General features: G+C 39.5%; 7 protein-coding genes across 7 annotated transcripts; 1 reads left to right on the forward strand and 6 right to left on the reverse strand.

Moving 5' to 3' along the window:
- Positions 1 to 480: 480 nt before the first annotated feature.
- Positions 481 to 2,025, reverse strand: ALD5 (aldehyde dehydrogenase (NAD(P)(+)) ALD5; the record flags this gene model as incomplete). Its single annotated transcript, XM_452546.1, has 1 exon — positions 481 to 2,025. One exon carries the CDS (start codon positions 2,023 to 2,025, stop codon positions 481 to 483), a length of 1,545 nt encoding a protein of 514 aa, XP_452546.1.
- Positions 2,026 to 4,274: 2,249 nt separating this feature from the next.
- On the reverse strand, positions 4,275 to 4,664 carry VTC1 (Vtc1p; the record flags this gene model as incomplete). The annotated part of the gene is made up of 1 exon (XM_452547.1): positions 4,275 to 4,664. The coding sequence occupies one exon, from the start codon at positions 4,662 to 4,664 to the stop codon at positions 4,275 to 4,277; it is 390 nt and encodes a 129-aa protein (XP_452547.1).
- Positions 4,665 to 5,327: 663 nt separating this feature from the next.
- Positions 5,328 to 5,684, forward strand: TDA2 (Tda2p; the record flags this gene model as incomplete). The annotated part of the gene is made up of 1 exon (XM_452548.1): positions 5,328 to 5,684. The coding sequence occupies one exon, from the start codon at positions 5,328 to 5,330 to the stop codon at positions 5,682 to 5,684; it is 357 nt and encodes a 118-aa protein (XP_452548.1).
- A 146-nt stretch (positions 5,685 to 5,830) lies between these two features.
- SEC6 (SNARE-binding exocyst subunit SEC6) lies at positions 5,831 to 8,215 on the reverse strand (the record flags this gene model as incomplete). Its single annotated transcript, XM_452549.1, has 1 exon — positions 5,831 to 8,215. One exon carries the CDS (start codon positions 8,213 to 8,215, stop codon positions 5,831 to 5,833), a length of 2,385 nt encoding a protein of 794 aa, XP_452549.1.
- A 290-nt stretch (positions 8,216 to 8,505) lies between these two features.
- On the reverse strand, positions 8,506 to 10,485 carry KLLA0_C07865g (uncharacterized protein; the record flags this gene model as incomplete). The annotated part of the gene is made up of 1 exon (XM_452550.1): positions 8,506 to 10,485. The coding sequence occupies one exon, from the start codon at positions 10,483 to 10,485 to the stop codon at positions 8,506 to 8,508; it is 1,980 nt and encodes a 659-aa protein (XP_452550.1).
- Positions 10,486 to 10,955: 470 nt separating this feature from the next.
- Positions 10,956 to 13,583, reverse strand: RNR3 (ribonucleotide-diphosphate reductase subunit RNR3; the record flags this gene model as incomplete). The annotated part of the gene is made up of 1 exon (XM_452551.1): positions 10,956 to 13,583. One exon carries the CDS (start codon positions 13,581 to 13,583, stop codon positions 10,956 to 10,958), a length of 2,628 nt encoding a protein of 875 aa, XP_452551.1.
- A 1,223-nt stretch (positions 13,584 to 14,806) lies between these two features.
- Positions 14,807 to 15,274, reverse strand: FIS1 (Fis1p; the record flags this gene model as incomplete). Its single annotated transcript, XM_452552.1, has 1 exon — positions 14,807 to 15,274. One exon carries the CDS (start codon positions 15,272 to 15,274, stop codon positions 14,807 to 14,809), a length of 468 nt encoding a protein of 155 aa, XP_452552.1.
- Between the last annotated feature and the right edge of the window lie 160 nt (positions 15,275 to 15,434).

The raw sequence follows: 15,434 nt of genomic DNA on the forward strand, positions 1-15,434 counted from the left end.
CAATTACATTCTGTTTTAATGTGTGGGTGTTATTATGATACATAATGTACGGATGCTGGCAGTCCTCGAGGACGGTATGTCCCATTCACTTTTTGTTGACTATCATAGTGACAGAAAATGACTTATCACTCATTCCGTTTAATGAAGGTCTGTGTAGTTCATAGTGCATGGCAAATCAGATATAGGTTTAAAGTAATAAACAGATGAAGGGTTGATAACGATGTGAATTTTTAATAAGAATGTATGTATATATGTAGAATGATGCTAATTTTCATTTGCAGATGAGCTATAAAATGAAAAAATAGCTTTATCATTAATTGCTTGTGCTTGTTTTAGTCGGACGGGCTAAATAGGAAATACTGTTAGTAGACCTCCGGGGTCATTTCATTTGTGTGAGCTATAATACAGAGAGAGGGCAGTTGTTAATCATCTCTATGTGAGTATTTGTTCGTGTATGAGTCCATTATTTTTCCGAACTTCTTAATAGTTTGGGTGGTCAATGGCCATTCTGACAGCCTTTGTTTGGGTGTAGTTATCTAAAGCTTCAGCACCCATCTCTCTACCGATACCGGATTGGCCGAAACCACCGAATGGAACATTTTGATGGAAGTTGTTGTAGGTGTTAATCCAGACGGTACCGGCCTTAACTCTGTTGGAAACGTCAATAGCCTTGTTAACATCCTTAGTGTGAATACCGGCAGCAAGACCATATTCAGAGTCGTTAGCCTTAGCGACGACTTCGTCAACGGTAGTGAACTTAGAGACTGTTACAACAGGACCAAAGATTTCTTCCTTAACAATTTGCATGTCTTCTTTAACATCAGCAAAGATAGTTGGCTTGATAAAGTAACCCTTGTTACCGATTCTTTCACCACCAGTGATGACACGAGCACCTTCAGAAGTACCGACATCAACATAGGATAAGATCTTGTCAATTTGCATTTGAGAAGTTTGAGCACCTTGGAAAACGTTTTCTTCGAATGGATTACCGACCTTTAGAGATTCAGCGTATTGCTTGAATTTTTCTAAGACCTCTTCGTAAACAGTATCTTGAACGTAAATTCTTGAACCTGCGCAACAGACTTCACCGGAGTTGTAGAAGATACCAAAAGCAATGTTCTTAACAGCTTTATCCAAGTCAGCATCACCGAAAACGATATTTGGAGACTTACCACCAAGTTCTAAAGTGACCTTCTTGATGGAATCGGCACAAGTTTTCATAATGTGACGACCAGTAGCAGTGGAACCAGTGAAAGCGACCTTCTTGATGTCAGGATGGGTACAAATTCTTTCACCGACGATTTTACCGAAACCTGGGATGATGTTAACAACACCCTTTGGTACACCAGCTTCTTGCACCAATTGGCATGCATATAGAGCAGACAATGGAGTTGCTTCAGCAGGTTTCAACACCACAGTGTTACCGGTAGCCAAAGCTGGACCAACTTTCCAGGACCACATCAATAGTGGGAAATTCCATGGGATAATTTGACCACATACACCCAATGGTTCTCTCTTGGTGTATGAGAAATGGTCAGCGCCAGTATCGATAACCTTACCATAAATCTTATCAGCCCAACCGGCACATGACCTTAAGTATTTGGCAACTAGCGCCACATCACCACGTGAGCAAAATAGGGATTTACCGTTATCCAAAGATTCGATAGAAGCCAAAGTCTCTGCATGTTGGTCAATCAAATCAGCCAACTTCAGCAAACATTTAGCTCTATCTTCTGGTTCAGCAGTAGACCAACCGTTGTTGAAGGCTTTTTTAGCTGCAGCGACAGCGATATCCACGTCATCTTCACGTGCTTCATAAATATGGGTAATTTCTTCTTCGTTGGAAGGGTTCAACACTTCAAAAGTCTTGTGTTGTCTAGATGGCACAAACTCACCATTGATGAATAGACCAGTTGGTTGCTCGTATGTGATACCATTTGGAAGTTGAACTGGGACCTTCAATGGTAATTGGGAGTATAATCTGATGAAACGTCTTAGGGTTGTAACTTGAGTACGTCCTAGCATTGTGTATTGATTGTATATTGGTGTATCAGTTCTCTTAATAAGATAGTCTTTGACCGGTTACTAATGAATCAATACTCTTTGCTTGTTGTGGTACCACATGAATATATTCACAATATATTTCATACAATTTGAATTACTCTGAATACGGAGAAAAGTTTGATTCAATAACCCTTTGTATTTATATGTTGTTGATCAGCTCAACATTAAAAACAACAACAACTGGTCCGTAACTCCTTCATCACTTACAGTAAAAGAAACCATTAGCACCGCCACTGAGAAGCGACGCTACATAAACAAGTAGTTATTGATTATAACGTCCGTCCACGTCTAAGAAAGTTTAAAAAAGCTGGATTTCTTTTGAACCCCTCGAGAAATGCCAACAGAAATGTGAAAAGTGAGGGGCAAAGATACAGGGTCGGTGGGGCCCATTACGAAACCGTTCCGTTCCATTGGTAATATGTCAGAACCTTTGGATGACCTTCTCTAAACTGCGTGTTCGGGACTGTAAGAACATCACTGGCTATTTCAGTTAATTTCTTTTCGTACAAACCGAATATCTTACAAACCGTGCCTAACTATGTGATACCCTTAGAAAGCGATATAGAACCCGTCTTGAGGGTACCTCTTTTCTTGACACTCTTCGAGCTTCTGTTCCTAGCAGACACCCTTGGCTCCCCTCTCTGCTTTAAGTGCTATTTCTATCTTTGGACTGGCATATGTCATCAATTGCCTAGTTCGAGGAATGAATGTTAAAAGAAGGTTTCGCACGCAGAACAGTACGGGCAGTTGGTATTTCGTTCCTGGCCTCACTGCTGCATTTCTAGGAAGTTTATCTTTTACTGTTGAAAAAGGAAGAATTAATCGGTGAGGGGCAAAAATCGGTTTTTCTTTTTTTTTTTGCTCCTTCTGTTTTTGTGCTAGGTTTCCCACTTCTGCCCCTCATTACTTTGGAATTTTGAGGGGGCCTCCGTCTGGAGTTTCTTGCAAGGAATAACCGTAAGAGTAGAGGTAATGAAAAATAAGAGTGGGGCTTCGTTAGAGCCCCACTTTATTTATCATAGTTTTTCCTCTTGCATGTTCACTGCCGGTCGCACCCATTATCTCCGTGTATCTTTCCCTATAGATGAGCAGTTGCCAGTTTGCTTCAATTCGTAACGGTGTAAACAAGCTATAGGGCACATGCCAACAAAGCTTGGGAAACAAAACGCTTTGCTACCGGTTACTACTGGTAAGGAATTATGGTTTACTGTTTTGTCATTAAGTATTACCAAACGTCAGGTTAAAAACTGGGAATATAGATCACCAATGCGAAACTCGCATTGTGATCTCAGCTGTGAAACAGAAAACAAAAGGAAAAGACGTGGAATCTCATTAGTACCTCTTCAATTACGTGACTGGAAATAGCGGTGATGGCATTACGTCGGAGGTGAAAAGTCTAATCACAGTGGAACAAAGGTATTCAAACCAGGTGTAAAATAAAAACTGGATTTTCTTCCGATATAGATACTAGGTTTCCACAATGTCAAGCTCCGATTTCCAATACGCAAAAGCATGTTTTTCATGTGCCGATCGATGCTTTTCCTACGAACCTCGATGTTCGTTTCTCGGTATTTTCTCAGTTTTGAGTATCACAGACAGTTACTGCACCAGGTGGACGCCGGAACTCCGAACCTGAGCTGTTGAGGTCCGAATAGTAAATAATATTCTCGGATGGTATCGAGTTTTTTGAAACAAATTCATACCACACACTCTTCTGCCCCGTTCCACAATTATTTCTCATTCTGTCCAACTAAAGAATAAGACAGGATAAATATTTAAATTTGAAAGAACGTACGTCTGAGTTATATATTTGTGTTGCCAGTACACTTCCGAGTTGTGGTACAATTAAAACCATTCATGTCTCTGTGAATGTTTGCTAGGTATTTTTGTGTGGAGATTAAACTAGGTTTTCTGTGATTGAAACGTATGTGCTATGAGTGTAACAAATTGTTAACTATGCCTACCCAAAATATAAGGGGATGCTGGTCTTTTCTTGGTTCTTACGTACAGAGTTTGATGTGTCAACGCTTGGACCTCCAAGATCAGTGATAAGCTTTAACGGATAATTTTTATTTTCTTCTTTTCAGGTAATAATTAATTGATTAATTTTTAAAAAGTACATGACAGTATATGGTTAATAATTGGGATGTCTTTATACGTCCATCTCTCATATATGTTGCTCACTTTGTAACGGGACGAATAAGATGCAATTAATCGCTTTGTTGTGTGTCTCCTTGGTATTTCAACTTCAAGAAGAAATTCACGATGACAGCTACCAACAAAAAGAAACATAGCAAGGTAGGGCCAAATCTATCATCATATGGACCGGATCCTCTGCGTCTAATTGCAGCCGCTCTCCAATGGTACGTCACCAATGCATAAATCATAGTTCCCATCGCTACCAGTGTGAAAAGTCCAGCACTGATACGACCAACTTTATCCCCGAAATTTAACAAACCGACACCTAAACCTCCAAGCATCACTGTGAAGTTTAACCATGATAGGAAAGTACGTTCGTTGGCGAAAAACACCTTAGGTTCAACTCTTGTTGGCAAAGCGATACGCTTGCCAGGAGCTTTCTGTAGTAAAGGAGCAGACATTTCTTTCTGTATTGATAGATGATGATAATCTTTACTTTCTGAACTAAACAAGAAAATTCAGATGTGTATTAATAAAGACTGGAAGGTGATCGGCGGAATCTTCTGTATCAGATTTTAATCTTCCTTATATATGTGAATTTGATAGTTTCGGCAGACAAAAAAAAGAACTGATGCGTTTCTGTAAAAGTGCAGTTCCCAATTAATAACCCACTCGTTTAAGTACCCTCTGTTCCCAACAATATATACTATGTTAAATTAGGACAAGGAAAACAGATCGCTAACGGTAAATTATCAGCAGGTGAATAATTTGTACCGTTGATGGATTTAGTTTTCAAAACTTACCTTTTATAAGGAACCTTTATATGGCATTTTAATATTGCAAAATACATTCATATTTCCATTTACTCAGATATTAGCTAAAATCAAGGGAGCACGTGGGTTACCCGGTAATTCTAAAATGAAATGTTCAAACTAGTGAATGTCCGGGTAACATAATGTGACATTTCCCTTTTTTCGTTTTGAGTATGATTCTCGGATACCTGCCAGCTTTCAGATCAAGAGCATCCATTCAAAGGACACCATTAATGGAGGGCCACCTCAAAAGCTAACGTGTTACGTCACCTAATAGACTCTAATTACCTGTTTCTGGAAATTTTGTGAGCTATGACTTCCAGTATCAAAATTACGGATAATTCGAGGGAGCTCAATGGACCGGTATCCAGAGAAAAACTCAGCTCCATTCTGAATGAGATCTTCAATAAGGATGAGCCAATTCCTTCATCAGTCGAGTTAGTTTTGGCTCAATTGAATGAGTTGTCATCAAAACACAAATTCATTGTTAACGTAACGAAATTGAACGCAAATAACGTCAATACAGCAGATTTTAGCGTGGATAGTTACATTGGTTCTTCTTGGAACGATAAATCAGACGGTGCTTTCCATTATCAAATACCGCTGGGCTCTGGCCAACCAGATACCAAAAGAATTTTGCTAGTAAGTGTATACTGGATACTATTATAGAACTATGAAAAGTGGTATCTCCAGTAGCTACTGGTAGTAACAGTTACATAGCATTGTGAAAAGGTATATACTATGATATAATCAACGTGAACATGAGAAATGACGGAGAAAAAAAAAGTAGGAAATAAGGTTAGATTTACTTGTTTTCAAAAGCGACTAATGAACGTCGCAGGTAAATCCATCGATTTCAACTGAGCAATGCGTTGTGGGCTTGTTTGGATCGCTTCGGCCTGTGCCAACATTCTCTTCATATCGGACTTGTCTACATCTTTTCTACTCTTCAAAATATGTTGTAGTACCGCTAACGGACAATCCCAGTATGTTTCAAGACATAGTTTCCATGACTCTATTACCGCATCTGAGGTGTCGCAGCATAAATCTATAAAATATTCAGCAAACTTGAACTTATCGTCAAGCATGGCCTTTTCTTCAGCTGGCACATATTCTACAAACAACTGGTAGAAGATTTTGAAGTCCCTTCTTATGCAATCTAAGAATTTATTTCCTTTATTCTTTATGGAATGTTCGTACTTCAAACATTGCACGTATTTCAATAAAGCGTCTTCTACAGTAGTTTCAACTAATGAGAAGAAAATGAATGGATTCATCTGTTCTTTAATGTCATTCAAGTATTCTTGAACAGTAGAGGCAATTTGCTGAGTTTGGTTTCCTCCATACCAGGATTTGTCGAAAATTTCACTGTATGGAGTCCTTAAGTCATCAAATATAACCTTACAAATACCACTTGTAGCACACTTTGCCACGTAGGCAAATCCGTCCAATGTCTTTTCTATTTGCGCTGTTATAGCACGTTCATGAACTTTAGAAACATATGAACCATACTTTTGAGAAATTGCCACGGCATAGTCCGCAGCTTTCATTTGATCATTAGCAACAGCTACCAAGTATTCCACAAGTCCGCCAGGGAACTCGTTCTCTTTCGTGAAGCTTTCAGGATTCATTTCGTAACGATGGTTAAACTCAATACACTTCTCTAACTGATCATTAATGGTCTGAACCCAAATCTCTTGTCTGGATAAAAGCAAATTGCAGAATCTTTCTACAACACCGACAAGTATTTTAGCTTGACCCGAACCAGCAGCGACTTCAACTTGTTGGTTGAACATTTGGAAACAAGTTTTAGTACCATCAAGAAATAACCAATTATCGGAGTCAACATGTGGTGGAGAACTTCTTTCAGTGAAGATAACGACTTCAGTTTTCTCAAGATTACCAATCCATTCTCTCATCTTGTTCAAAATCAATGTTAGATAGTCGGAGAGTAGTTGCTCCTTCTCAGAGTCACCGATAATACTCTTTATTCTATCCTTGTTAAATCCGAATTCTTTCTTTAAGACTGATTGGAAGTTTTTATCGAACTCCAAAATATCTAAGATAATTATGGTTTCTGGTTCAGAATCCACAAGCTCGGTAATCAATTTGTGAATCTCATCATAATAAAACTCGAAGTATCTTTCGAAAAGTTTCCAATGAGCAGGTCCTAATGGAGTGACATGGTCTCGAACGACCATTAATTCATTAAAAACCCAATCCAAGTTGTTTAAAACATCGAATTTCTTGTCACCACTGTATTCATTTCTTACTTCAGTGAACATTTCTTGGATACCTTTGTGAATTGTACTTAAAAAGAAAGTTTTATAGCCACGCGGTAGAGTCCGTGTCTGAATAGTTCCTTTGTTAATTTCTGTTGCTATGCCTAATGCGGTAGGGTACTCTGTATATTTTTTATTGTTAGTGTCAAATGCTGACATTTTGTCTGAGACTTTCTTGGATTTTTTGGACTCCGATTCCAGCTCTTTCGCTTTGATGATATTTCTAGTTGCTATTATTTTGATATCTTCGCATTCTTCCACATGAATAACCTTGAAGAGCCGTATCAACAGTGATTGATTTTCTGTTCGTACCGCTTCGATAATGTCATACGTAATGTCCCGCAAGAGTTTGTTGAACTTTTCGATACAACCTGGGACTCTTTGAAAAACCTTTGACATCGTTGTTTGTACATCAATTGACGAAATAGAAGCTAGAGTTATCATTTGATCATGAAAATCACGGGCTGCAGTAATCATGAAATGGATTTTGAGCAAACTTGGACATCCAGATTCCAAAGGATCGTGACTCAGTTCATGATCTAGAAGTGTCTCCAATTCATTGAGGAAATCGTTATATTGTATGATTTTTTGATGGATCGCCGTAGTGTTTTCCATTAGTTCGTGCAATCTAGTTGCGTCGTTAATTATATCATACCTCTCAATCGATGACCTATTTTCTTTACTGAGACTGTCGACTTTACGTAAATCGTCCTTGAGAGATTTCATATTTCTCTGAGCTTGGGTCATTAATTGTAGGCAAGATTGAGCATCTTGGAAACGGGCTTTGGATTGTTTATTCAATTGATATTCTACCGTTGACTTCTCCTTAATGAGGTTTTCTCTGACTTTACGAATGCTCTCAGTTGACACATCATCTTTCAATAACTGTGATATTCTTTCGATCTCAGAAGACGGCATGTTTGTTCGACTGAATCTAGATCACAACTAAATTTTTAGTGAATGTAATAAACTGGCCGTCTTTCGCAACCGCTTCAGTTTTGTCAAGTGGATTGCTGGAAGTAGCCCGTCCAAAACGTTTGTTCCACTTGTATGTTTTTATTTTATGGCTCAAGTGATTTTGGGTTTTTTATTGATATACTTTAGAACAGAACAGACAGGAAAATCGAAAAGGAAAAGGCAATCCGAATAAAGTGAAGAGAAAAAGGTCAGTTCATGAGATAAAAGTCGTATATATATTTATAAAGTATTTAACTAACCCCAGGCGATGGATCCTGCCATAATCCTTCGGGAAATTGTAAAATTGCAGCGTTTGTGTAGTCGCCTCGCTTATCAATAGGGTTTTTTGTATTAGCATGAGCAACTCGTATGTAGAGAGGAATAGAATTGTTTTCCGACTTTTGTTGAGAGTCAAGCACGAGTCGTGCAAAAGCAAGGTTTCCATCGAGTAGTAAGTCTAGATCTATCTGCGAGGATGGTCCGACGTATCTCTCAACATCATTAATTAGCAGTGAATACCCGTCTAGCTCTGATGGAATTGCTGTCTCGTTTCTTGGATGCCAAGAAATCGTCAAGGGTTGTGATTCATTGAAGTCGAATATAGGCGGCATAAATGCTGCCCCTGCTTCGCCACGTAATAGAGAAAGATCGGTCTCGACTATGCTTGCAAAGCCCCAGGTTCCCACTCCCGAAATAACAAGTCCGATTAGTATACCTTGGAATAGATACGCTGAGGCGCCTCTTGTAGAACAAAACATCACCAGTGTCATGCCGAGGATGTAGTGATGAATTCTCAAGTTTAGTCCTGGAATTAATGTCAATGCTATCACGCCCATGATAACCGTGATCAAAACTTTGAAGTACTTTGCAAATCTACCTGACTTCCAAATTGAATATGTTTGTATCACCGCGCATATTAGAATGGTACTTATTATTGATCCAACTGCTAGTAAAGCACCTGCAAGTTCTTTAAGATCTTTAAGGGTTAGTCTATCTACAGGTAGTCTATCAAAAGTCACGTTATTCATGACACCAAGCCAGAACATTGGGAACCAGAGGGTGGCTTTTACCAGCGGTGAACCATTATCTAAAGTACGTTTCACCGATGCTTTCCATATAACATATAGAATAAATGAAAGGGGAAGTAACCTTTCAAATCCCACACTAATCAATTCAGCAACCGTAGTAAGATCTGTTGGATCTGTGAGCATTGGTGGGTCGAAAATCAGTAGTAAAGTCCAAAAACCTGCCAAAGTAACGGTCCAATACCCAATCACCGCTTCGTAAAGAAAAAAGATAGGCAGAGAAAACACAATATTCAAGGCCATTACCAACGATCTCGGGTCATAGCATCCACTTGCTATTCCATCCTGCATTTCTGTGAAAGCAAATGATAGAGGGAAGAACGAATCAAAACCTACAGACAATCCAGATTTCCCATTAACACTGAGGAATTTAGCTTGAGGTCCTTGGCTTGATACTCGAACACATCCCCCAGATAAACCGGATATTAAACCTGAATGATACGCACTGGAACATATGGCAGAATCACCACGATAAGGGTGGGATAAAATGGCATTATCTTTCGTTGGACCACCTCCAATGTTGAATTCTCTATATTTAACTCTTTGATTACCGACCGTCTGTGCCGAATAAATCCATGCTCGATCGCATAACGCTGGACATCTTACGAAAAAGTCATTGTCAGTAGTTGTACAAAACTCTGCATTAGTTCCACAGGCATTATTTTCTCCTTTCCAGCTTTTCAATGATTGTGTACACGTCAAAGGCATGATAGTGATGTCTTCTCCACTTCCATTTTGACTGAATACTGGAGCGCGAAGTAGATAAGGAAAAAGTATGGATGACACAATGCTGAACCAAATTGACACATAAATGATAAGTATCCCGTATCGTACCAAAGCTTTGTTCCCGAGATTTGAATTAAATAGCCTCTTCGGTAGTCCGTCCAGATACTTCAACGTCTTCCATCTTAGATGGAATTTTGGAGGTTCATCCTCTGGGTTTATTGGCCCGCACCAAATCTTCTCCCAGATTGGTCTATTATCACTATATCTTAATTCCCGTATGTCATCGCCAGTTTCGGTGAGATTGCTGGTCGTATCCTGGGCCGGTAACATATCTCTCATTTCATAAGCTTGTGCTTCCTCATCATCACAGATGAGTGGAGCATTCAGCTCTTCTGCAGAAGGATATGGACCTGTACCCATCACAGACACTTCGGTATATGATTGTTAGAAGATGGTAATAGAGCGGTGTACCTATAGTATGTCTATGATAGGCCAGTACGTTTAGGTTGTGACCCACGTCTTAACAATAACATTAACTCTTACTCGAAGCGGTTTTTTCAGTTTCATAAACACCGGAAAATCTAAAAACATATCAAAAATTAGTTACATACACGTAGGTGCGTACAAGTGGGGACATATTTATAAAAGATACCCTAGCGACATTAAACACCAAAAGAGAAAAAGTGAAGGAAATGAGCTGAATATCTACACTGATGCTAGAACCCTTGAAAAAGGGTAAGGAATCAGGAAGAAAAACAACTCTAAGAAATATTAGTAGTTAAAGTGTGACTCAAGAAGTGAAAGCTTAATTAAAGGCCTCTGTAGAATAGAGAAAAGTATTAGGATCGAAAAAGGACGATTTGGAACAATTTCTATGCTAAGAGATGTGTTTATCCGGAACACATTTCACAAGCTTCTGGGTTATCAATAGCACAAGCAATAACCTTGGAGTTGAAAATATCGAACTCACTAGCGTCGGTTGGGGCTTGTTTAACATCCTCGGCATCCTTTGCTGACTCGGCAGGAGTAACTGGAGTGACTGGTTGAGTGTCATCAATTTTTAGGGATGCTACGCTGTTTACGATAGATTCTTCACTAGATGGAGCTGGAGAAACTTCTTTGAAAGCCTCCACAGCCGGTGTCACACTTTGGTCATTGACACTGGCTTTATGAGGAATGTAAACTGGGCGGTTAAGTTTAGAAAGATCAACAACACTATTAGCAGCTTGTTCTGCAACAGACTTATCGATAGTAAATTGAATTGCAGCAGATGCAGCTTGTGTTCTTAGGTAGTACATACCAGTCTTCAAACCCTTTTTCCATCCGTAGAAATGCATGGAAGTTAACTTACCCATGGTTGGTGCACGAATATGGATATTTAAGGATTGAGATTGATCAATGTAAGCAGCACGGTCGGCCGCCATGTCGATAATATGCTTTTGAGACAATTCCCAAACAGTCTTGTATAGGTCCTTCAATTCTTGTGGGATATTTGGTAAGTTCTGAATGGAACCATTGTCGGCAATAATATGAGATTTCATAGCTTCATCCCAAATACCCAAGTCAACCAAGTCATGCAATAAGTATGGGTTGACAATTTGGAACTCACCAGACAAAACACGACGAGAGTACATGTTGGATGTGTATGGTTCAAAACATTCGTTGTAACCCAAAATTTGAGATGTGGATGCTGTTGGCATTGGAGCAACCAACAATGAGTTTCTCATACCATTCAACTTGATTTGTTCTTTCAAAGTATTCCAGTCCCATAGAGCAGTTGGTGTCTTACCCCATAAATCGAATTGCAATTGACCTTGAGATGCAGGAGAACCTGGGAATGTTTCATAATGGCCTTCTTCTTTGGCCAATTCCATGGAAGCTTCGCAGGCACCATGGTAAATGGTTTCGAAGATTTCAATGTTCAGTTTCTTAGCTTCTTCAGAATCAAATGGCAAACGCAACATCATAAAAGCGTCGGCTAGACCTTGGACACCCAAAGCAATAGGTCTGTGTCTCATGTTCGATCTTCTAGCGGTTTCAACTGGGTAATAGTTACGGTCTATGATTCTGTTCAAGTTGCGTGTTAGTACCTTAGCGATGCTGTGTAGCTTCTCAAAGTTGTATGTCTGAGTTTTTCCGTCGGTAGACCTTTCAATGAAAGCTGGTAACGCGATGGAAGCCAAGTTACAAACGGCGGTTTCTGTAGGGTCAGAATATTCGACAATTTCACAACACAAGTTTGAAGACTTAATGGTACCCAGGTTCTTTTGATTGCTCTTCAAGTTACAAGCATCCTTGTAAAGCATGAACGGAGTACCTGTTTCTGTTTGCGCTTCCAAGATAGCATACCATAATTTTTGGGCCTTAACGGTTTTTCTACCACGACCTTCTCTTTCGTAACGTTCATACATTTCTTCAAATTCTTCACCGTAAGCGTCAGGTAAACCGGGAGCTTCATTAGGAGAGAACAAGGTCCAGTCCTGGTTCTTTTCCACTCTCTTCATGAACAAATCAGGAATCCACAATGCAGGGAATAAATCTCTAGCACGAATTTCTTCCTTTCCATGATTCTTCCTGATATCAATGAAATCGAAGATATCAGAATGCCATGGTTCAATGTATAAAGCGAAGGCACCTGGTCTCTTGTTACCACCTTGGTCAACGTAACGAGCAGTGTTGTTGAAGACACGGATCATTGGAATGATACCATTAGAAGTTCCGTTGGTACCAGCAATGTAAGAACCAGTAGAACGGATGTTGTGAATGTGCAACCCAATACCACCAGCAGTCTTTGAGATCATAGCACATTCCTTCAAGGTATCGTAAATACCTTCGATGGAATCCTCTTTCATAGCAACCAAGAAACAAGATGACATTTGAGGATGAGGAGTACCAGCGTTGAACAATGTAGGAGAAGCGTGGGTGAAATATCTTTGAGACATTAGGTTGTAAGTCTCTAATACTCGTTCTATATCGTTACCGTGAATACCAACAGCCACTCTCATAATCATGTGTTGTGGACGTTCAGCAACCTTACCATCGATTCTCAACAAGTAAGAACGTTCTAAGGTCTTGAAACCGAAGTAATTGAATTGGAAATCTCTGTCGTAAACGATAGCAGAGTTCAAAGTGTCCTTATTATCCATGACAATCTTATAAACTTCGTCGGAAATCATTGGGGAGTGAATACCAGTCCTTGGATTAACCCATTGGTACAAGTCGTCAACAACTTGAGAGAACTGTTTTGTAGTTTGCTTGTGCAAATTAGAAATAGCAATTCTAGCAGCCAGGGTAGCATAATCTGGATGGATAGTGGTCATGTAAGCACATGTTTCAGCAGCCAAATTATCCAATTCCACGGTAGTAACACCTTCATAAACACCAGAAATAATACGCTGAGTGATTTTAACAGCATCGATATGTTTTGCATCTAAACCATAACAGAGACGTGACACACGCGCAGTGATCTTATCAAATTGAACTGGCTCCTTATGGCCATCTCTCTTGTATACGAACATCTTTTTTTCAGTTAAACTTCACGCAGCGAAGTAATTAAAGAGAAGAAACAATGTTAGCTTTAGCTGTATATTCGGCACAATGTTTGCAAAAAGATACTATTGTTTGCTGAATATTGTATCAAGAGTCGAGTTTTTGATCGATAAAACTTATTATCCAAAGCGATATGTTTTCAATGTCGGATCTCTGCTTGCTTCTGGCCCTCTAAGAATCTTAATGAAGGAAGTGGCCTTCAAAACAGGTTTATAATGCGAAAGTAAGAATAAGAAATAGTCTGAAACTCAAAGCTGAACGCGTCTTGGCTTATATATATACATATGTCAGCCAGGACCTTGTACGAGTTGTTAAACTCCTCGATTATATTCATCTCTGTGGGAATAAGAACGGGTGAAATTTTTTTCGCGTTTTTTTTCGATTTAAAAATAAAGAAATTCAACGGCAAGTTTACGTGTCGGGCTGGAGATTGAGCGCCGGTTTCTGTGCGGGGGCGTCGGTCTTCATGACAAACACGTATATCTCGATTAAGTAGGATAGTTTACGTGTTACGCGCGTTGGTGGGAAGTGTAAACAACCGGCGAACCTCATTTGGTGTTCTCGAGTGAATAAGGGCTTCCAATAGTCGAGTGCGTGATGACGGGTGCAGTATCCACAGAAGATACGATGCCTTCGACAAAACAAGAGGAAAAAACAGACGTAGAACAGGGTGCTAGGTGTGTGAATTGCGGCAAACTGGACAGAATTAGACTCGGTTGTTGTTGTTTGTTACTATTTAATGGAAGACTACGTGATACCGCCAGTTAGTAAGGAGGAGAGACCATCATACTGATTTGGTAATCTGGAAATTTCCTATGGTCACGTGATACGATACCAATGCCTTTACCCAAGGCGAAGGCGAAGGCCACTAGAACTGTGGGGCAGTACTTGGTCCAATGGAAACAATTCTTCCTATGTATCCATCATTACTAGCAATTGTAACAGAAACATTTCACTTCTTCGTTGTTCTCACTTTTGTAACTACATTTCATCTTTTAATGTAAACTTTGTGATGCAATTCATGAATTGAAGATTCACAAGTTCGAATATATTTTGATCATTAGCAGATTATTTCATTAGATTGATAGGGACATACATATAACATTATTTACAAGCGAGTAATATGGGTGACAGGATATTCCCTGGAGATTATATTTCTATTCTTGAGAATGTAGTGGAGGAAAGAAATTTGTTAGCGCCTTCTGCCTCTGATAAGGAGGCCGATGGTGGTTGCGCCGATGGCGATTCCTGCACTGATCAAGGCAATCCCTTTTAATCCCTGAGAAGTGATCTTGTTTTCTACAGCGGTTTGTAGCATCAATGCTTGTTTGTTTTCAGGTTCATGATGCACTAGTGCATCCACGTACCGCTTTGCAGTAGAGTATTCGCCGAGTTTGTAACATCCGATGGTCAAATAGTATAAGCACTCTCTTCTTCTCATTGGAGATTCTTTGTATATGTCCGTCAATAACTTAACACCCAACATCTGATCTTCCTTATTCGTCGATCTGACGAGACCCCAGGCGTAATTGAAGCGTGATTGAATAGATGATATTTCGCCCCCTTCATTGAGCACCTGTTGCCTTAAAATTTCGATTTGATCGCTGTTTAATGCAGAATATGAATCCTCCAATTCAGGAAGGTAGTGGATGTTAGTCATACCGCAGTATTTTTTTGAGCTTGTGCGAGTGATTTCAAGATAAAGAAATAACTGCTACCTTCGATCGTTTCAGATGTTGTTAATGATATTGTTTCAAATTCAATGTCAAATTATCAGTTTTAACTTTTCAATTTATTTTTCTTACGTCCGCTAGACATCT

Source organism: Kluyveromyces lactis (genome assembly GCF_000002515.2).
Source record: "Kluyveromyces lactis strain NRRL Y-1140 chromosome C complete sequence".
Classification (NCBI taxonomy): Eukaryota; Fungi; Ascomycota; class Saccharomycetes; order Saccharomycetales; family Saccharomycetaceae; genus Kluyveromyces; species Kluyveromyces lactis.